Genomic DNA, 22,204 nt, shown 5'->3' with positions numbered 1-22,204 from the left:
TTCTCTACCATGATTCTCAACTTGGCTAGTTCCTCGGACTCCGTATTTTTTGGGGAGACCTTATCTACCCAGCTCACCTCCCTTTGCCTGTTGGCTTCAGTCCTCGGCCTTGACGATGATCTTGCCCTGGAGCCGGAGTGGCCTCTGGAGACAGAGCGACCCCGGAGCTGGAGCAGCCCTTGGAGCTGGAACGGCCCGGGAGATCGAGGCGAGGGAAGGAGTCGGATCGGCTCCGGAAGCCCTCCCGGCTCCTTGAGTTTCCGCCCAGGCGGGGGTGTTTTCTTCGCCTCCTCTTCCTGGAGCTTCCGCTCCCGCTGGCGTTTCTTGACGACGTACGGAGTTCGGTAGATCTCGCGACACTTCTTGTTTCCCAGTTCATGTCTATTTCCACAAACAGCACATTTGGGATCGAACAAGTGTCCATCCGGTGGCTTCACCGTACCGCAGCCACGACACTTGACGTTGTCCGGGTCCGGACACACATCAGAGCGGTGCCCAAGGTGTCGATCCGCATGCGTTGCACACTTCAAACTTCTTTTTGTGGAGGAAGCACTTGAGGAGCCCGCCTCTATAATAAATCCAAAACGGCACATTCTCATCGACGAAGAGTAACAGAACTGAGGTCGATGTCTTCCCTATTCTTCTGATCCCTCTGATTTTGGGGTTCCTTGAACAATCCAGGTGTCCAGAATTTGTGCTTGCGTTTGTTCCACCGGAATCCCATGAATAACTCCTTTGCCAATACCCTCGGGGGATGACAGGTAGGCGTTTACGTCGTACTTTTTCTGATCAACCTGAAGTGTTTTTATCTTCAGGTACAGATGCATTCTTTCTTCACTCGTGGTGCCCAACAAAATGGTGTTTTGCTTGGTGTTAAGTTGAATAAAGTCTTCCTTAGCCTCCTTCAGATTCACGCCCGCAGCGGCTCGCACAATCTCATAAGCTTCACGTCTCCACCCAAAGATAGAGCTTTCAATCCTCCGCTCGGTCTGATTATCACCTTATGCAGGCCAGTAGGTAGGCGTGGTTGCTGTGACGCCACGGAGTAATAATAATAATTGTTTTTTAGGGGAAAGGAAACGGCGCAGTATCTGTCTCATTTATCGTTGGACACCTGAACCGCGCCGTAAGGGAAGGAATAAAGGAGGGAGTGAAAGAAGAAAGGAATAGGTGCCGTAGTGGAGAGCTCCGGAATAATTTCGACCACCTGGGGATCTTTAACGTGCACTGACATCGCACAGCACACGGGCGCCTTAGCGTTTTTCCTCCATAAGAGCGCAGCGCCAACTTCCTCCCTGCCATCTTGATTGATTTGGTGCTCACGTGGCCGCCATCTTGTCTCCTTCCTCGGTCCGAGCCGACACCTTGGCCTTCTCCCTCGCGGCCGCCATCTTGGCTGCCGCGTTGCTGGTTTGTGTTGATCGTGAACCAACCGACCTTTTCGGAAAATTCTTCGGGAGAAATATCCTCCCCTTGAACAACAACCTGCATTTTCGCCGAAAATATCCGGCCATGCTAAGCCCCAGGGGTCGGCGGCGAGGCGCACCGACGCTTGGCCGGCGGGCAGTGGTCGGAGTCGACGCTAGGTCGAACGCAGCCGCTGGGACGACGCGTCGAAATCGAAAATAGCCGCAAATTAGATCCACTTGCCGCAATTTCGGAATCCAGGTGATCCTGGCGACTTCCGCTGATGATTCCAATCTAAGTTGGCTTGAGCACAAGCATAAATCCGCCAGGAACATCGAAAAACCACGCAATACACGTCCGCACGCCTCGGCGTCCGAGGCCAAAAACCAACCCATCCAGGAGAGCAAAACCATGAGCCAACCAAGCTAAACACATGCTTTCACACGTCTACTCAGTTTAGCTACGTCTCGAAACCCGATCACTTTTTTAGCATGTGTTGTAGCAGAACAGACTGGCTTCGGCCAACGCATGGCCAATGCAAGCGCCAGTGACTGCAAAGCAAGGAAACCTCATGTAACGGCCAACTTTATTGACCAATTTTTTTTAATGCAAGTTATAAATTTCAAGGCACAGAAACAACAAACAAGAATGTTGGCACCCGCACTCTTCGGACAGCCCATGAAACAACAAAACCAAGGAAATCCTTCGCCTTGCGAGCCTGCAAGAAAATAAAAGGTGCAATTAGTGGCGGCGTGGCTGACTCACGCTAACATCGAAATTGTTCCGTCGAATTTGAATCAAAGCAAGCCCGAACCTCTAACAAAGAAAACCACCGATTAGTAGTTGCTCACACCAGGCTCGAGGAACTACAACTGAAATATACTGATCATGCATTTCTTCCAAGAAAATAAACACCTTTTTTCATCGTCTCCGATTGTTTGCCATTGTTTCTGATCGCAAAGAACGGTTTTTGATCTCTATGTTCATCACATTGGTGTCTATAGAGAATGCTGCAAAACAGTGACAAGTGGCACATACAGCAATCTCACAGAACGGACTCCGAGATCCATGCTTCCGCTCGAAAAGGCCAATGTCATCTAAATAGGCAAATAGCAAACAAATCACCGCTATGAATTGAACTCTCGCCATTATGCACTATTCATGCAGTGAACACTGTCAGCCCCTTCGTGGGAGATACTGCGCATCACCATTTAATATCTTGTAGCGTTACTTGTCCGTGCACCTGAGTCCAAATTAACTGCCCATTTATGCCTTGATCATATTTATTCTATTTTATTCTTTTACTTCTTTAAAGACATTTTCTGCGCTTCTCTCCTTGAGACTTTCTTGCCCCACGCAGAGTATGCTCTAAACAGAAAGGAGTAAAAAGGGAGTAAGAAAGGGGAGTAAGCTTTCCTATGCGCTAGAAGACAGCTTACTCTCTTATTTACTCCCATACGGGCGTATATTTGTGTTTAGAGTGTAGCATGCGAGCTAAAATCTCTTGTTTAAATTATAGGGCTTCTCCCTCTATCTATCGCAAAGTGACACCCGCGGGGCTTGACAACTAGCTGACGGCTATGCAGTTGAACGTCGCGAAGGCTGCGGTTTTTAAAGTTGGATCGCATTTTTGTGCAGCTACGAAATGCTCTCAAGCAGCAGAAATCCGGTTAAATTTAGTTCAGGTTCTTCTCTGCCTGCAATACATACAGCATATATGAGTATAGCAAGTCGGGACGCAGGCAGCGAGGAAGAGAAAAAATATCGCCGGACAGGGGTCAATAACATTTTGTTAGAACAAGACAAAAAAAAAAGCATAGTAGGCGCATTTACATTTTACGCAAAATTTTAGTTGTGCGCTCATAAAAGATTCACAGATGAACTAAGCGCAATTAAACAAACACGTGAAAGCCACACAACACAGGGCAGGCGCTGTGTGTTCATGTCCCTGTTCAGTTGCGCCTCTGTGATGTACGTGTAGCTTACAATGAACCAAACTGAAAAACTTTAAATTTCGATCATAGAATTTGGATCAAAATTCTCACGTTTTTAATTTCGTCTGGTGGTAAACGTCTTGTTTAGGTAACACAAAAAGAATTTACAACCGACTAATTTTTTTCTTCGTGGAGGAATTCGAAGCAGCAGTCCTGAATGTGAGCGGAGCAGCACTTCACAGTTAAGTCGTCTCTCACTCCGACAAAACGCATTAAAAATTGTTGCTATGCGCCAAGAGGAACTGGAGAAAATGTCCACTTCGTGTCACGTATATCTTGTCCTCTACGTGTTGCGCACATGTCCAACATTCTTGGACAAAAAAAAAATGAAATTTGGGAAACTAAGATTCTGGTATTGAAATATTCAAGGTCAATTCTTCCAATATCTGGAAGAACCTTCCTTTTATACTGTTTCCATCGCTCGCATCGAGCAGTTATGACTGTAATAGAAAACCAATGAGGAACGCTTTGGACTGTAGCAAAAACGTTAATAGCAAAAAATGCAAGCCTGCAGGCGGGAGGTTGGGGATATATTGATCGTTGTAGTAGAATCTTACAAAATATGAGGAACACTGAGCTCATAATACCCTCCCTATACCCTATGTAACACCCTCCCTGCAAAGGCCTTTAAACGCTTTTTCGTTCAAAAATGTTTTTCTCCAGAATCCAGAACTGTTGGGTATGACGTCAGTGGTACTCCTCCAGGCTCACCGTAACCGGAATGCAGGGGCAGCGGAGAACCTCCTCCATTACACGAAGTACATGGAGGCCTGCAGTTCCTGCAGCACCTTGACGGCCTCCACGTATTGGGCAGTGGTCAACACTGCGTCCCCGCCGCCCTCAGACGACTGGCTGACCGCGCCTGACGTCTCCAGCTTGCTGGCGATGTGGTGTTTTGCGCGGAAGGCGGCCAGGTGCGCGTAGTACACAGGGGCCGGGATGCTCACGCTCCTTGCACACCGGGAGTATGTGTGGCACAGGTAGAAGCTGAGCTTCTGCAGGTCGTCCGCGCTGAAGTTGGAGTCATCCCACACGATATAGTAGTGGGCCGGCCGGCTGGTGCCCTGCGGGAGCGCAAAGGAGTAAAGTTATTCACATGCCCAGATTCCGAGTGCCATGTCGGGCTGGGTCGCTTCGCATCGTGGTATGTGGTGGTGCGGTGTGGTCCTGCTTGTGGTGCGATGTGATGTGGGATGGTGTGTGCGGTTTGAATACACTTATTTTATTAGCACACATTACGTGGGAAGGAGAGTGTTTAAACGCAATATACAAAAAACTGGCAGTGCCTATGAGCACAGCACGTGCTCGCCTTGCTCTTAATGCTGCGTGCACAACATGTTTCTCTCTTTATTTGACCTTAGATGCCCTCGCGCCGTTAAATACCGTGAATAACTATTATTTCCTGCCTGGCTGTCATCAGCGCATTGGTCGGTCATCGTCATCTATGTCGCTGTCCCGACTTCGGTACAGCATAAAAAAACGAGGCATACAAGCCGACACGACTATTTAAAAAATCAGTTTTTTGGCCGTTTCTTGAGACTGCAAAGCCGCGTCCCGCTTTAACGTACGAGCAAGCAGGCCCAGGCGAGCATCAAGCGCTTCTCTTTTCACCCAACCCCATGCATTCATTGTCTGAGCAGACGCCATCCTGAAAAGAAAAACTAATGACCACATCCGTATGACAGCATCAATCCGCACTGGACATAAGGCCCCCCGTGCGCAACTTCCGATACCGCTTCCTCAAGGTCGAACGATGACGTTACAGTCACTCATAGCGCTCCTGGTGGCCTCGATGTGAAGCGGAATGCTTCCGCCACGGTACCGCTTGCAGGTGATCTCGGAGGCCATGCTTCCCTTTCCTCAAGCTGCGGAAGGCCTCCACCGCAGGCGCTCCTGGTATTTGTAGCGCACTAAAGACGCGACGCGACTGTGGCGACGCCGGCGCCCGGACTATTTCCTCCGCAAATTGATAAACGAAAACACCGCGGACCATTTCTTCCCGCTGACAATAGCAACAAGGGCGGAGAAGAGGTCGCCTACCTGGATGCCGAAGTGGCTGCAGAGGAAGAAGTCGAAGTCCAGCGGGTGCGTGACCACCGAGTCTACGGTCGTGCCTGGTGGGACGTTGCGGAACTTGCCCACGCCGTCGCGGTCGTTGGCAGGCATGAACCTCGTATGGTGTCGCTTCTGGACCACGATGAACGTCAGCGGTGGCTCGTAGGTCTCGGTGGGACACATTTCCGCACACGCCAGCCGGATGGCGCTCACCTGAGAGATTCGAGAGCGGAAACAAAGAAAAACTTGGTCAGGGTTTAAAGGCCATTCGACGAATCACGATATATACTTGGTACAGAATGTAAACAAAACGCTTTGGACCTACACGAACTCTGCTGTCCTATCTTATATAATTGTCGTTTGGGAAAAAACTCTATGGCGAAGAGCAGCGTTTTTTTAGCAACGCTATTATCGGTTGTGATCTGGTTAAACGAGCAGTTTCAGCAACTGTTCAACTCAACGGAAGTGCAGCTTTTCCAACCAACGCCGAAATGAACAGCAGTCAGCTGCAGTTACTCGCACACTCCGCTAAATTGAGTTCACGCGGTCCACATTCTGGATCACATGATCGGTTTATATACATAACTCTAGGCATTGACTTACTATTTGACTTCACTCAACTAAAGTTTCTGTGCAAGCGTGGCGTTTGAGTATGCCGTCAGTGAACAACCACACAAAGCCAAGAAAATTCAGTAGAGGAACGCCCGGCTTCACCGCTCAGCCGTTGTTTTCCTGGTGCCACTTCGTGGCATTTTTTTTTGTGGCTAAACTAATTCCAATGATACAACTCAATAATGAAGCCGCTTTTCCCCGTAAAAGGACCCCCATCCAGTAAATGGCGTCGGCTGGTTTTCACGAACCTGCAAGGTGGACAATGCAGCGAGCGCGGTGACAATGACAATAGTCTCTCCTGTGAGGGGGGAGACTAACCCCTTCCTTTTGCGACTTCCTACATGGTTACCTTAGGAGGCTCATGAGAAATGGTCTACGCCATTGGCTGCAAGAGAGTCCTTTCAGGGGGAAAAGACGCTTGGTTCTTGAGTTGTATCCGACTTTAATGGAAGTTGTAGAGTGAGACTTATATGAGCCAGGATAGCACTCGGCCGATGCAGCGGGTCAGTAGACTGGTCTAACTGCGACCCCCTACTGAGCTGAGACCTCAACTGCAGGTGGCGCTGCCTTTTATTACCCGTGCCACATGCGCACTAGAAATAACCGCAGATGTTTGTAGCCTTAAGTTTGCCTATGCCATTATTTTCGGAGCTGGCGCTACACGTCCAGATTTAACGACATTACAATTTATTGGCAGATTTATTGATATTACAGATTCGCAACTATAACAGAGGAGATTACAATCCAATCAATGACGATCGAAATTCAAATGTTTTCTGATAATATTCTGACGCCCTATTTACAATATAGGTCGTATTAGATAACCGCGGGTTCAATTTAGAGACAAGCTCGCCTAACATGTAGCCAAACGTGTCCCGCTTGTCACGCTATCAAATCATAAATCTAAGCTTTGCTTTAGAAGAAAGCATCGACAAATGAGAAATAAGAAAAAACGGTTGTACAAAAATGCATAGCACGAATGTTCGCCCTGCACGCGGGGTAAATATAAAACCTACCTAAAGCTGTGTTGTTATGGCCTTTGTGTCGAAAAAAATAAATATTTTTTTCAAAAGCCCTTCCGGCGCTACTTAGGAACAATAAGAGCAAGCCCTTCAAAGCAATACGTCAGAACAGTGTCAGTAATGATATATCAATACATGATATTCACAGCGCCCCCTACTTCGATGCTGAATGTCCTAAAGCTTTTAATTCGTTTTTCGCATATATTTTCACCAAGAAGATAATCCTAACATCCCGTAAGTACCAGATTTTGGTTACCCGTACATGGCACCGGTTGACATTACACTTTATGGCTTAGTACACCTGATAAATAGCCTAGCACCCTCTTCTTCTGGGGTTGATGAAATTAACTGAAAATACTAAAGAAATGCCATTTCTGTCTCCAGCATCATCTTCCGTCATATCTTTAAGCAGTCAAAATCTACAGGTGAGGTTTCCACCGGTTGGAAAATAGGAAAGGTTGTACCGGTTTTCAGAAGTACTAACAAACACTCGCACGGAAATTGATGACTTGCACCTTTTTGGACTTTGCCAAAGCATTTTATCGGGTAGAACATTGCCGACAAATATCTAAGCTTTGTGCTCTCAAATTAAATTCTTTAACTCTGTCATGGGTCCGTAGTCTTCTTTCTAATCGCCAGCAGTTCACCGCTGTTAACAATTATTAATTTCCTGTTTCCGATGTTACATCGGGCGCGGCACTAGGAAGCCTCCTCGGTCCATTACTATTCTTAATTTACATTAATAACCTGCCAGCAACAATCTTATCTTATGTGCGCATATTTGCTGACGACTGCATTATTTATTCACCAATAAAATTTACTAATGGCCACCTTGAACTTCAAAGTGACCTCGATTGCATAAACGACTGGTGTAAAACGTGTCTAATGACTTTAAACATTTCTAAGTGTAAGATAATTACTTTTAGCCGAAAATCAGTCACTTCGAATTTTCCATACCACAATAATAACGATACATTGGCTCGGACTACGCAGTATAAGCATCTAGGCGTCCATATTTCACCAAACTTTTCTTGGGCTGAACACATAACCATCACTTTCGCTAATGCTTCCCGGTAACTAGTTTTCATTCACCGTAACCTGCAATGCACTACCCCTCACGTGTGTGAACAAGCCTACATTACTTCTGTCACACCGCAGCTAGAGTACGCTTCATCCATCTGGTCACCTCATCAGAAATATCTGAGAGAGAAGTTGGAAGCTCTCCACAATGGGGCTTGTCGTCTCATTTCGCAAAATTGCAGTTATCAGTCTAGTCTAACCCAACTAAAGATCAAACTTTCGCTCTATGCATCCGTTGCAAATTCGTCGCAAGACTGCCCTTATATCTATCTTTCACAAATACGTCCATGCCACTGATTCACCGCCAGCACATCTGCAACGTTCTTCCTACTTATAACATAGATTACATAATAACTACAGCTATGCCGCATTTATGGCAACACACATGCTTTCAACTTCTGGTCACTCCCGCGTGCCATCTGTCTCTGGAAGAATCTTCCGGACTGCATCGCCCTGCAGGCTAATCATGACACCTTTTGCGAACATCTACCCAAACACTTCGCTGATAACGGTTAGCACGTCATTTATATACTCCGGATTCGTACAACTTCGTTTTCAGCAGCTTGAGACCTATTGCCTCTTTGGTTCCGTGGATGTGCAACTTTGCTCATTTATGCCTGATATGTTTTCTTTGGCTTTTGTATAACTCGACTTCGTGCATTTCCCCTGTTTTTGTTCCATGACACAGTTGTTTTTACTTTTATCTCTTTTTGTGAATTGCGATATCTTATCTGAACTCGCCTGTTTTTTTGTGTGTTTTGCTGCACTTTTACTATTTTTTATTTGTAACATATTTTGCGCAATGTTCTGTATTTGACCCCCCCCCTTTTTATTTTTACACAATGCCTTTGCGGAGACCTGTGAGGTGTATTTAAATACATAAAAAAATAAAAAAAAAGAAAGAAAGAAAACGAAATTTTAAAAAGTCACGGTGATGATAACGCCTTCAAGGGGCTAAAAAAATCACCTGAATATAAACAGTTTCAATGAGTCAGAACCTCAGCAATGTCATTCAAATATAATATAAAAATAAATTTGTAGAAAATGCCACTGTTCTTGCTTGACTAGTCGTAAAAGTCGAACTGGCGTGCCAGCTCACAGGCTAACAGTGCTTCAGAATTGCTGGTAAAAATGCTGCTCTTTATGAATAAACCATTATCCACAGGATAGTGACTTTTCACAAATAAAGTTGCATATCTTTCTGCATGCGGAATGGGGACAAGAGTATGCACTGCTGTGGCGAATGAGTTCTGGCGAACTCAGTAGGTCGCAAACAGCAGTTAGTCTGTCTAATGCCATTAAATACGAGCACGTGACACTGTTCCGATGGCGTTAAAACTTGATCACTAAGTAATTAATGACATTAAACATGACCTTGTGAAACTGGTATAGCACCTCTAACTGTCGTTCAGTTCAACGGACGGTAAACTGCACAGCCGTTAATATCGCCCGTGCGTAAAAAGGGTGAGACACGGAGCGGGCACGCACAAAACCCAACCACAAGCCTCAGTCTTGGCTGTTTACCACCTTTTGAAGAGAAACGATCAAGCTGACGTCAACTAACACCGAGAAGACGTCTCCAGAAATGAATGTCCCGAATGTCCTGAAATTGTAGCGCTGTGGAGATCTATTCGGTGCCGTTACGTATATGCACAGGAAGTCCGCTTGTCATAAGACAAAAGGTTATCCAATGACGCTAGCGGCATTGAATGCGGTATAGCTGTCTTAACAAGATGAGAGTTTAGTGGACACAGTATTGTAGTAGGCGCAGTTGCTTACCTCATGGTTACGGACTTCCAAGAACTGCCCCTCGCTCACTCCGTCCCTGTAGAAGACGATCCGCAGGGGCTTGTGCCCGGTGGTGCGGTAGAAAACCAGTAGCAATTCCTTGATCATGTCCTTCAGGTCCTTGATAATTTCCACACGCGCCTTAGCCTTGGAGTCTTCAATCTGTACCCGAATGGTGGCGTGAAACTTGGACGGTACAGAGTCTAGGCTTCCGACGCACGCGGCGATGGATGGCCTGATCTTGTCCCCAGGCGATGGGTGAGACACGTCTGCTCCGATGACGATCACGGGCCTATGTAATAGCTTCGGCTTCTCCTGGATCAGGAGACTATTGTTGATGCCGCCCATCTTGGCGTTGATCTTTTGGCACAGGTTTTGGATGAGCGCTGCGTTACACTTTTGGACCACGTTGTTGTCCAAGATGCATTGTGTGCGCAGGGAGAGCTCAGTCTCTGCCACCTGCTTGATCTCAGCGTAGTTCGTGGCTTTTGTGATCACAGCCACAACCATCTCCAACTGCGGGCGCTGCTTGCGCTGCTCCGTGAGAACGGTCCGCATGGGCTTGCGGTTTGTGTCGAACGTGATGACCGCAAGCGGCTGCGCAATGCGCATGCCCAGTTCTTGGCCGATGCGGATCAGCATCTTGATGAAGTTGTCCAGGCAGTCCTTCTGCGCGAAGCGGCTCACGTTGAGAACAATCCACTGTGTCATCGACATCGCCTTGTAGAAGCGCTGCCCTCGGAGATCCCACGTACCGTCGCGCGGCTTGCACATGCTGTTGTTCTCAAAAACCAAAGACGGCGGGTCGAGAATTCTGCCAACAACCTGAGTGGGTTCGGGGTTGATCTTGACGCCGAACTCTCGCAGGTACTTGTCCGAGGTGCTGACCATGTCGCGCACAGACTGACGAATCTCCAGGAAGCGCTTGGCTGGCGGCTTGGCCGTGCGCTTGATCATCTCGGCGGTCTGACTCTCCTCGAGTTTCTTCCGACAGTGCTGGCCTTCGGCCAGCTCGCACACCTCCAGAGGAATGTAGACCGGATGCGTCGGGCTGCCACTCTGCACGCAAGGGAAGTTCGGGTACGACAAGCGCCTGTAGCGGCTCTGGAAGTAGTCGGCGACGGAGATCTGACTACCTTCTGATTCAAAATAGATGTCCTTCGCAGCTTCCCTCGTGATCTTGACCACTTTGTACTTGCGCGGGTACGGAAGGTGCGTCACTTTTACGCGGAGTCCTTTGAGCTCCCTATTCAGCCGCGCGTACTGGTTGTCGCGCAATGACCGTAAGTCCGCGGGTGTCAACACACGCCGGCTGTCGCTGAAGAACCTGCACATGAAGTCTACCAGTGGAAGCGACTCGTAGAATGCTGTTGCTGACATGTCGACGTTAAGCATGGGCTTCCATTGGGCGGGTCGAACACTCGCGTAGTAGCCAAACCACACCTCCCGGCCTCCTCCGAGGTCATTGTGCTCGTTGGGTCCCGGCGGTCTGAAGAACGAGCGTCCAACCGGCGCAAGGTTGATCGAGGGGCTGTGCCTCAAGACGATGTCGATGGCCTGGAGGACTTCCTGGGGCACAGTTTGTACGCGCTTTTGGAAGACGCCATGCAGGGCATCCAGGTTCACGGTGGCGGCATACTGGATCTTGATGATAAACTTCTGGCTTCTCTGGTCTTCCTCGATGTCGACTGTGAATGTCCGCTCGCGGAAGTTGAGCTGGCGGCGCGTGTACAGGTTCTTGCGGCCATCGAAAGCCGGGATGCAGTTGGCTAGGTCTTGCCGGTACTTCTTTACTAGGAGCTCGATGACTATCCTGTTGATCTTTGTACTGAGGCATCGGTAGTTTTTCTGCTCAGGAACCTTGGTCTCCTTGGCAGTCTCCGAGGAGATGTCGACGTCGTAGTGGTAGACGCTGCCGGTCGGTATCTCAATGCTGAAGTGGTTGGCAAGAAGTTGTATGGTCCGGCCCAGCTGGCCGTGGGCGGGCCTCCGCGGGAAGTGGGAGGGCAGGGTTCGCTCGAGCTCCTGCGCCGTGATTGGTGGTAATTAGAGCAGGGCATGAAGAAGTAAGTATGCACGCACTGTTTCGTGTGTTGAGCGTCACACAAGTTTGGCCGAATGGTCTTCGATCTACACTACAGTGCAGGACCGGTGAGTCTTAACGGGGAAAGCCTCCTGCACCCCGTGTGTTGTAGCGAGCCTATTAAAGGACGGCGCTTGAACATTAATATAGCTCCCCTGAGAATGTCTTAAATGTTTTGTGCAAGCGAAGTTATCTGCAGTCAATATCTAAATTACAGCGTCTTCTAGCCTTTCTATCTCCTTTCATCACTCTTTTCATGCTCACAGGTCGGCGCTCTTCAGCCAGCCCTACCCACTCGGCCACACCGCCGGCTGCAGACGCGTTCGGGAATTTTCCCGGTAATGGTGGGGGGGGGGGGGGTGAGGAGGGCTTCCTGAACCGCCGAAACGACACTTATTATTGGCAGCGGCCACAGTAGCTGCCATACTTCTGAATCTAACCGACAGCCACATCAGAACAAAAATACGCAGGAGCACGAGACGGAGAAATGCGCGGGCGTGAAAAAATCGCTGGAAAGAGCTCGCCAACCTTCGCTCGGGATTGTGGGTTCTGTGCTCAATGTAGGAATATATGGTTCAGGTGTTTATGACGCAAGCTCGTAGTACTTGAGCGAGGTTATGTACACGGTTGGTCAAAAGTTCCGGGGCCACAGGGCTTGCTTCTTTCATCGGTATATCGTGGCATTTAAGGTGCGATTAAAGCTATCAAGGTTCGCAGAGTATAGAACGATACCTCTTCCGCCCTCTACGGATATTTTGAGTCTTTGGGTGTGTCATGTCTGCCTGATTATACAGCTCAAAAGCAGACCCTATGGCCTAGGAACTTTTGACCTACCCTGTACTTTCCTCGGAAGGTATTTCAAAGCCTTGTTCTATCTTGAGCACATATGACAGGGGCGATCGGGTCGACTGCAAAATCAAGGAACCGCACTGCGTGGTCGTGGTGTACATCAAAAGCGAGACAGTCAGTACTAGTTCTTTCTGTGCCTTAATTTATTTATTCAGGGAACCCAGCCCATGATAGCGCCAGTGCTGAAGTATTTCTTCCAAGGTTTCAGAACCACTCAAAGGGCAACTGTGGGCGAGTTTGAATGTTTTAGACGTAGTATTGTGTTCCTATTCGCATAACATTTCTTGGGAGTCAATTCTCTGTGCCTTTAAAAGCGTTTTTCAAAATCCTGAGTAGAAGCCCTTTAAACCAGCAAAAGCAAAGAACACCGAAACTAAAACTGGGTTTCTGCCAAAGAATGACGTCAAGATAGAAGCTTGTCGTCATGCATACTGTCACAAAAACTTTCGGCGCGTTGACTGACTAAACTGGAGACTGTAAGCGACAGACCACCGTTTGTGTGAAATGACCAAAAACAAAGGTCTTCATTTTCTTCTTCTTGCGCAAACTCCAAGCAAATATGGAAGGGCATGCAGCTGGTGACGTCACACGTGCAAGGTCTCCCACAGAAATCGTCCCGATTGGGGCGACAAAATTGGAAACATTTAATTATTCGTGCTGAAACAAACCGACGCCCGGCGGCGAAGCTCGGCACAAGGAACTACCTTGGAAATTTCGGCATTCGTGGAGGCCAAAAGAAGACGTCGCAGCTGCCCATTAACAGCGAAAGATGAACAACATTCACATGAATTTTTCTGCGAATTGAGAATGTGCAGACGCGTAATTTATAAGCATCAACAGCTGCAGTCCAAGGAAACATCAGTTTGCCAGAGTGAATGTTCGGGCTCGACGGTGCACCATTTCGCTTCGAGTTAAAGAGCATTTAACGAGTGACTAAAAAAAGACAATACACTCACCGCGGTGGCTCGGTGGTTAGAGTGCTCGATCACTGATCCGGCGTTCCCAGGATCGAACCCGACCGCTGCGGCTGCGTTTTGATGGAACCGAAACGCTAAGGCGCCCGTGTGCTGTTCGATGTCAGTGTACGTTAAAGATCCCCAGGTGGTCCAAATCATTCCGAGGCCCTCCAATACGGCGCTTCTTTCTTTCTTCTTTCACTCCCTCGCCTTTTTGTCCTTTCTCTTACGGCGCGCGGTACGGGTGTCTGCCGATATGAGAGAAAGGTAGCCCAATAATAATAATAATAATAATAATAATAATAATAATAATAATAATAATAATAATAATAATAATAATAATAATAATAATAATAATAATAATAATAATAATAATAATAATCGGTTTTGGGGGAAAAGAAATGGCGCCGTATCTGTCTCATATACCGTTGGGCACCTTGACCGCGCCGTAAGGGAAGGGGAAAAGGAGGGAGTGAAAGAAGGAAGAAAGAAGTGCCGTAGTGGAGGGCTCCGGAATAATTTCGACAACTTGGGGATCTTTAACGTGCACTGACGTCGCACAGCACACCGGCGCCTTAGCGTTTACCCGCCGCAGTGGCTCAGTGGTTAGGGCGCTCGGCTACTGATCCAGAGTTCCCGGGCTCGAACCCGACCGCGGCGGCTGCGTTTTTATGGAGGAAAAACGCGAAGGCGCCCGTGTGCTGTGCGACGTCGGTGCATGTTAAAGATCCCCAGGTGACCGAAATTATTCCGGAGCCCACCGCTACGGCAATTCTCTCTTCCTTTCTTCTTTCACTCCCTCCTATATCCCTTCCCTTATTGCGCGGTTCAGGTTTCCAACGATATATGAGACTGATACTGCGCATTCCCTTTCCCCCAAAATTATTATTATTACTTAGTGTTTTTCCTCCATAAAAACGCTGCCGCCGCGGACGGGTTCGAACCCGGGAACTCCGGATCAGTAGCCGAGCGCCCTTACCACTTAGCCACCGCGGCGGGTTGGATTAGCCCCACTAATCCAGGATATACAAAGCGAAACCGAGATTGAGGTCTCCACTGAACCACGGAGCCGATTGTGCGCTTTTCGTTTCGTGAAAATGAACGGTCTTTGCAAAGTTGTCCACGCCAATGAACTCTATGAACGCCGTCGGCTCACTTGTTTTGTTTGGTTTTTTGAGGAAAGGAAATGGCACAGTAACCGTCTCACATCTCGGTGGACACCCGAACCGCGCCGTGAATTAAGGAAGGGATAAAGGAGGGAGGGAAAGAGGAAACTAAATTTAAAGTTGGATTTTGAGGAAATGTGCGGCGGTGCGCAGCGGCTGAACACCTGTGGCTCGGTGCTACTAGTGGCGCATGCGCAGTAGTGAGTAGGGATCGAGAGAGAGAGAGAGAAATGCGCCATGTGTCGTCACTGCTCCTCGTGCATGCGCAGCACGGCTCTCGAGGAATCACGCGAAACTGCTCAACCTGCGGTCAGTAAAGCTTCCGCTTTAAAAAGAATTTCACACGCTGGCAACACAACACTCAGCCGCTGGTGCGTAAGTAGTGAACCCAAAGGCTAAACCTGACGACGCAATAATTCCTCGAGCCACCCTTTATCCAGGCGACGACTGAGGCCCTGAACCTCACAGAAGAAACTGTGAGAATTGAAAATTGGTTATCGGGGATAGGAAATGGCACTGTACCTTTCTCACATATCGGCGGACACCTGAGACGCGCCGTAAGGGAAGGCAAAAGGCGAGAGTGAAAGAGGAAAGGAAGAAAGAAATGCCGTAGTGGAGGGCTCCGGAATAATTTAGACCACCTGGGGATCTTTAACATACACTGACATCGCACAGCACGCGGGCGCCTCAGCGCTTCGCTTCCATCGAAACGCAGCCGCCGCGGTCGGGTTCAAACCACTCATCGAAATACAAACTTTCCTTTTAAATTTCGCCCACTCGACTTGTCTATATCAGTGTTGACCAAGGAACTCATTGCGGTTCCCAAACGTTGTTCTCTATCTTGACTTTCTCAGCGGTTAAATCTGATGTTTCACTTCCAGAGCGCCCTATACGTCAATCACTACCACGATGCTTGCTACCCACAGAACTTTTTGTTAGTAAAAACTAAGCCCTGCATAGTCGGCTGCAATTCGAGAAAGAAGCGACGGATGCCCTACCAAGGAAGCCTTGCAGCCAACGGCGTCGGCCAATTCTCCGGACGCCGCTCTCAATCTGATTAAACGGTGGTTCATCTCCTTTCATATGCCACTCCCTGAGATGTCACGCAGGTCCAAGAGGATTGACTAACCATGAAGTCATGAGAACCAGTCGACGCCTTTGGCTGGAGGGCCTCTTTCGAGAGGAACATGCTGTTTCGTTCTTGAGTTGTATGCCCCGCCGCGGTGGCTCAGTGGTTAGGGCGCTCGACTACTGATCCGGAGGAGTTCCCGGGTTCGAACCCGACCGCGGCGGCTGCGTTTTTATGGAGGAAAAACGCTAAGGCGCCCGTGTGCTGTGCGATGTCAGTGCACGTTAAAGATCCCCAGGTGGTCGAAATTATTCCGGAGCCCTCCACTACGGTACCTATTCTTCCTTTCTTCTTTCACTCCCTCCTTTATCCCTTCCCTTACGGCGCGGTTCAGGTGTCCAACGATATATGAGACAGATACTGCGCCATTTCCTTTCCCCAAAAACCAATTATTAATTTTATTATTATTATTGAGTTGTATTATACCGGGGTTCGGTTCTCGTACCGTCTGTGCAAGTCGATATTTTGGAAATGTGATGTTTCCTCTTGCCTTGAAACTAACAGTTAAAGCCCTTTGTAACGAAGCGGTTTATAACAAATCAACTGATATAACGAAGAAATTATGATTGCACGTGGAAGCTCAGCCAACAGGAGCTATAACGAAGCTACCCTTACAAAGTAGTTATCGCCGGAAACTTTCAACTTCGTGGTAAAGAGGTTCAACCGCTTTAATAGGTGCAACTTTATATGGACCCCTGGCATAACAAGCTGCACAGCATGGTTTATAACGAAATAATGGATATAACGAAGGAATTACGATTCCCCGTGGAAGCTCGGTCAACACTGCATATAACGAAGTAACAGCCGCGAACACACTTTCTACTTTGTTATAACGAGGTTAAGCGAGCTACATGCCATAGCCCAAGGTGAAGCCCTTTTCGGAAAACAGTACGCACCTTGATACTGACATCGCCGCCTGGAGTGGCCTGGTCTCCAGCTTCGGGGGTCTGCTCTGTTACTGCAACGGGCGACGTACATGGTGGCGACGGTGGTAGGGCAGCTGCTGCCGGCTGACTGCGACTCACGGCGGCTGCTGCGGATGCAGGCCGCGGGCTGCTGGCCGCTACGTTGGCGTCACCTGCGGCGGCGGGGGCCCCGTAGCTGGGACGGGAGGCGCTGGGCTGAGCGGTGGGCTGAGCTCTGGGCACCGCGGCAGGGGCCGGGCCGCGGCTGACGGCGCGCGGCTGCGGACTGGGCGCGGCGCCCTGCTGCAGTACTTGCGCGAACAAATCCCGCGGCGTACCGGCGGGCGACGGAGCAGGAGCGGTGGCTTGATTGCCACCGCTGGCCGAAGGCACCGCTGCGAGCCGAAAATGCCCGTTTAACGTAGCGTTCATACATCTGCTGCGTTTGCGATCATAGCGATCGCTACGACACGCATATATACACCGCCGAAAGCTGAAGACTGGACAGCCGTCGCCGGAGCTCCGTTGGTAGAGCACCGGGCGCTAAATTCAGAGGTAGTGGGTTTCGGATACCAACGGTGGCATGTGGTTGTTTTCCTTCTGCTTTATAATCAATTATCTTTAAAAAGTTCCGTTTTTTCTTCATGGGGGTTTAACGTCGCAAAGAGAGAGACAGAGAAAGACGGAAAGGCAGGGAGGTTAACTAGGCAACACCCGGTATGCTACCCTACACGTGGGAAGTAGAACGAAGGGAGAGATAGAAAAGGGAGAGAACAAAGGGATATGATCACTTTTCCACGTGTCCGTCGGCCGTTACTTGCAGGGTACACAGGGCACACACTGATTGTTCACAATCTTGCACTCAGTCCTGAGTCTTTCAAGAACTTTAAAGGTGCCTTCAAAGCTGTCCTCTGCGATGAAGGCGTACTCCAAGGACCCAGACTCTTTAACAAGTTTTTGCCGTATTAAGACCCCACGGATGAACACCACATATTATTAAAAAAAAACATCCCTTATGCTTCTTGGTTCGGTCACTGTTGGCCTCCATCATGTATGTCATAACGAGCACCACTTGTCCCTTCCCTTGTCTGCTCAACGGTAAAAGACAGATGGTATAGAGTACCTAGTCGAGGGTTTGACGGAATGCCGTCTGGTCAGGTCAGCAGAATGAATCTTCGGTTTACTGACCATGTGAATATGGTCAGCTGACTTCAGCTAACATATCTGACATGGTCAGTGACCGAAAATTCAGTATACTGTGGTCGAGAGCATACGTCGCAATGGCCGTCCCAACTAAGACAGCTGTGCAAGCCGACAATGGCATGCTCTGTAACTACACACGACTAAACACGCAGCGCCCCCAAACAGCGTCGTATACCCTTTGCACGGAAGAACTGAGTGTGAGGCCCTAGCTGTCGCACAGGGTCTTAATTTTCACACAAATGCGATCAGCCCTCCCCCACAGCAACGAAGAAGCAACAAATGTCCCGCCGCGCATTCAATATATTTGCGACACACGCGCACGCTTTCCTTCTAGTTGTATACTTGAGAACAAAAAAAAAACAATTTTAAATTTAACTTCGCTAACCCTGGAATTCAGCGAAAACAAGGACGCTTGCTAAGCACCTGTGGCTCGTCCACGGCAGCGCCTGCATGGACAGCCGTTCTATAGTATATACACACACGACCACGTGGCTTAGACGTATCTCATGGTCTTACACCCCCATAAATGTGTTCACGGTCAAAGGTGAACCCAAATGTCACCTAATGTCAAAGGTCAAAGATCAGAGGTCAACTAAAGGTCATGGGTCAAGGGCAGAGGTCAAGAGTTCCACGCCATAACTGTACCACGTACGGTCATACATGGCTAACATGGTTGGGCTGAAAGTCATTGAAGGCTATTCTCCGGCCTATGCGACTTCTTTACCAACGTGGTGAAGCTTTTCGCTTCGTGTTCAACTGCCGTGACTTCTTTAGTTTCATTCCTTTTAGAGCCCAGTTCGCCCGTTGCTGCGTTCCGCGTCGTAGTCGCTGTAACATGCTACCTGACAGGTGACGTGTTACGGAGTGTGACAGGTGACGTGTTGGCAGGTAGCACCAGAGCGAAGCGCCACCTGACACACGAGAGGAATGGACAGCCGGAAGGCGGCTGCTACGGGACGATGCCGGAGGGTCGCTAGCAACGCAACAGGAACCTGCCAAGCGGTAGCAAGCGGCTTGCGAAGAGCTGCGCTCAAATTCCGAATTACCGTCTGTCATAATGGGTCGTCTGTCTGTCTGTTACTGCCTGGAAGAAAGAAAGGAAAGTGCACAGGCCTGCTCACTGGCTCAAGCCGAGCCACAATCGCTACCACGTGCAGATAGTAGGAGAGTTGAAAGATGGGACAGAAAGACAGGATAGTAAAGACGCGCTAAAGACAAGGCCGATCCCGGAGGTAGTGCAATACTGGGCCAACCGGTGGCGGGAAAGAAGCATCCTTCAAACTCCCCGCCACATTTCCAAAAATAAGTCCAACTTGGACCCGTAAGAGATACTCCACGGGTCCGGACAACTATAATGGGGCGTCAATTTTTTTTTAATTTATATATCGGGCGTAAAGAATGCACCTTTCGTACCGCTGACAACGCTTGCTGTCACGGAGAATGTCAACACATGCTGGTTGTGAGAAACGTTTCCCCAAATCCCTGCCTTTCCTCAAAATCGACGGAGTCCAGAACATCGTCAACGCCAATGCCAATGATCACAATGAACGCGGCGGTGGCGGCTGAATGACGTCATAGCTGTCACGTGGTTTCTCCTCGGTTCAAGGTAAAACTCTCCTACACGGCGAAGCAGCTACGCAAGGTAGTAGTAAAGCATTCCCTTCACAGGAAGGGGACGATTAGATGGCTGCCCGGCCCTATTGAGCTGCGATGTAGGGGCTGCCGCACATGTGGCGAGGGCTGCTTGTCACCGGAAGTACCTGTTGCTAAACCGTCGTCGTCGCTTCAGATGAGGCGGCTGTTGCGAGTCCTTTCTGCCAATCTTTTCTCTCAAATCTCGTTTAACTCTCCAAATGTCTGCCCGTAGCAGCGATTATCTTCACGTGTCAGTGATTACCTGCACGTGGTAGCTACTGTGGATCAGCTTGAGCCGGTGGGCGGGTCCGTGAACTTTTCATTCTTCCCTAAGTCTCAACAACGACAACAAAACTCTGCCACACATCGCACCACACAGCGGGACGCCAAGCTGTTAAGCCGGCTTGATTTCATCCGGCAGCCCCATAGAGTGCGCACTCATACCTAGAAACAAGAGAGACGCAGTCGCGATAAACAGCGACCACAATCCGGGGAAAGAGAGACCTTTGCTGAAAATTGAAAATTGGTTTTTGAGGAAAAAAAGACGCAGTAACCGTCTCGCATATCGCGGCGCACACCTGAAGCACGCCGTAAGGGAAGGGATAGAAGGACTGGGTGCAGAAAGGAAAAAAAGAGGTGCCGTAGTGGAGGGCTCCGGAATAATTTCGGCCTTCTGGGCATCTTTAACGAGCACCGATATCGTACAGCACACGGGAACCTTTGCGTTTCGCCTCCATCGAAACGAGGCCGCCGCGGTCGGGTTCGAACCCGGGTACCCCGGATCAGCAGCCGAGCGCCTTAATCACTGAGCCACCGCTGCGGGTAATCCGGATAGGCCAAGCAAAAAATGCAGCGCAAAGAGATTAAGGAAGCTCAAAAGCGATACCCGAAAGGCGCGGGTTCGATTCCGGCCGCGGCGGTCGAATTTCGATGGAGGCGAAATTGAAGAGGCCCGTGTTATGTGCGTTGTCAGGGCATGTTAAAGAACCTCAAGGTAGTCGAAATTTCCGGAGCCCTCCACTACGGCGGCTCTCATAGCCTAAGTCACTTTGGGACGTTAAACCCAAATAAACCATAAAGAAATCGTAAATGCGCTTAGGGGATTAGGGTGCGGAGCTGCGGAGGTGTTGCTATGCATCAAGAACGGACTAAAACGAGACGGCAGCGCTCGGAAACATGCCGTAGATAAAGGCACTCATCAAGCGGAAGAGCGTTCCACAGCACCTGCTCCGTGTCAGGTCAGCAGCATGGCCGGACCATGCAGGCGCACGGGCGACGCGTGCAGAAGCGCATGCCGCCGCGGCGCACAAAGCCGTTTCGAGCCATCGCGGCGGGGGAAGCGGCCAGAGTGAAGAGGTTCCAAAAATATCGTTGACCCGCCGCGGTGGCTCAGTGGTTAGGGCGCTCGACTACTGATCCGGAGTTCCCGGGTTCGAACCCGCCCGCGGCGGCTGCGTTTTTATGGAGGAAAAACGCTAAGGCGCCCGTGTGCTGTGCGATGTCAGTGCATGTTAAAGATCCCCAGGTGGTCGAAATTACTCCGGAGCCCTCCACTACGGCACCTAATTCTTCCTTTCTTCTTTCACTCCCTCTCTTATCCCTTCCATTACGGCGCGGTTCAGGGGTCCAACGATATATGAGACAGATACTGCGCCATTTCCTTTCCCCAAAAAACCAATTATTATTATTATTATTAAAAATATCGACATTTTTCGCTGCAACGCGCTGCTCAATCGCTGTATTCGCTCAGTCGCTTGCACGTGAACCAACCTTAACGCGATATAAAGGCTCTCGAGGTCGCTTCGGCTCAACCAAACGCGGTTTTTTTTTTCTCTCAAGTCACGGTCACTCACGCTCAAATAAAAATGATAGCGAAAACAAACGGGTAACGAAGCTCGTGAATTTCGTTCAGCCTTCTCGCAAAAATTTAATGCTTTAGAACAGAATCATCCTAGCCCACGAGGTTAGGCCTACAGCGCCCACCATGTGACGCCAGATGAACAAAGGGATCGAGCACCCAAACGACAGCGGCGGAGGCCACAGAACCGAAAGGAAATTCGCTACGCACCTGGAGGTCCACCAGCTGAGTCGTTTTTCTTCTTGTCTTTGCGCTCTCCTTTCCCCATTTAGATAGCGGGCCACAAACACAAATGACAATCACCGGAACGGACGTCTTGACTGTTTGCCGAGACCCTTCAGAAAGGCAAAAAGGCTGCGTTGTTACTCTTTTATAGTGACCTTTTCCGCTCCGTGATTCGCTCATATGCTTCGCCACGAGCTGCACGTGTTCCGTCGTCATTGGCTGTGCTTGGAGACGTCA

The 22,204-nt window shown here is 49.3% G+C and overlaps 1 protein-coding gene and 1 pseudogene across 1 annotated transcript; both read right to left on the bottom strand.

Annotated features, from left to right (window-relative positions):
* Positions 1-2,030: 2,030 nt before the first annotated feature.
* Positions 2,031-22,152, bottom strand: LOC144115472 (protein argonaute-2-like). The gene is made up of 6 exons (XM_077649873.1): positions 21,953-22,152; positions 17,038-17,441; positions 9,950-11,983; positions 5,442-5,669; positions 4,113-4,465; positions 2,031-2,125 (listed from the first exon to the last, which is right to left on the bottom strand). The coding sequence occupies exons 1-5, from the start codon at positions 22,008-22,010 to the stop codon at positions 4,151-4,153; spliced, it is 3,039 nt and encodes a 1,012-aa protein (XP_077505999.1). The 5' UTR covers positions 22,011-22,152; the 3' UTR covers positions 2,031-2,125; positions 4,113-4,150.
* Positions 19,460-19,602, bottom strand: LOC144116822 (U2 spliceosomal RNA; annotated as a pseudogene).
* Positions 22,153-22,204: the final 52 nt, after the last annotated feature.

This window comes from Amblyomma americanum, chromosome 1 (assembly GCF_052857255.1).
Source record: "Amblyomma americanum isolate KBUSLIRL-KWMA chromosome 1, ASM5285725v1, whole genome shotgun sequence".
NCBI lineage: Eukaryota > Metazoa > Arthropoda > Arachnida > Ixodida > Ixodidae > Amblyomma > Amblyomma americanum.
The sequence above is the reverse complement of the archived record's forward strand: the minus strand, read 5'-3'. Positions and strand labels throughout refer to the sequence as shown.

Coding starts and splice junctions, on each gene's coding strand:
- LOC144115472 (XM_077649873.1), bottom strand. CDS start 22,010: ATGGGGAAAGGAGAGCGCAAAGACAAGAAGAAAAACGACTCAGCTGGT. Junction 5,670..9,949: donor TGGAAGTCCGTAACCATGAG/GTAAGCAACTGC, acceptor CGAATCTCTCAG/GTGAGCGCCATCCGGCTGGC. Junction 4,466..5,441: donor GCAGCCACTTCGGCATCCAG/GTAGGCGACCTC, acceptor GCGCTCCCGCAG/GGCACCAGCCGGCCGGCCCA.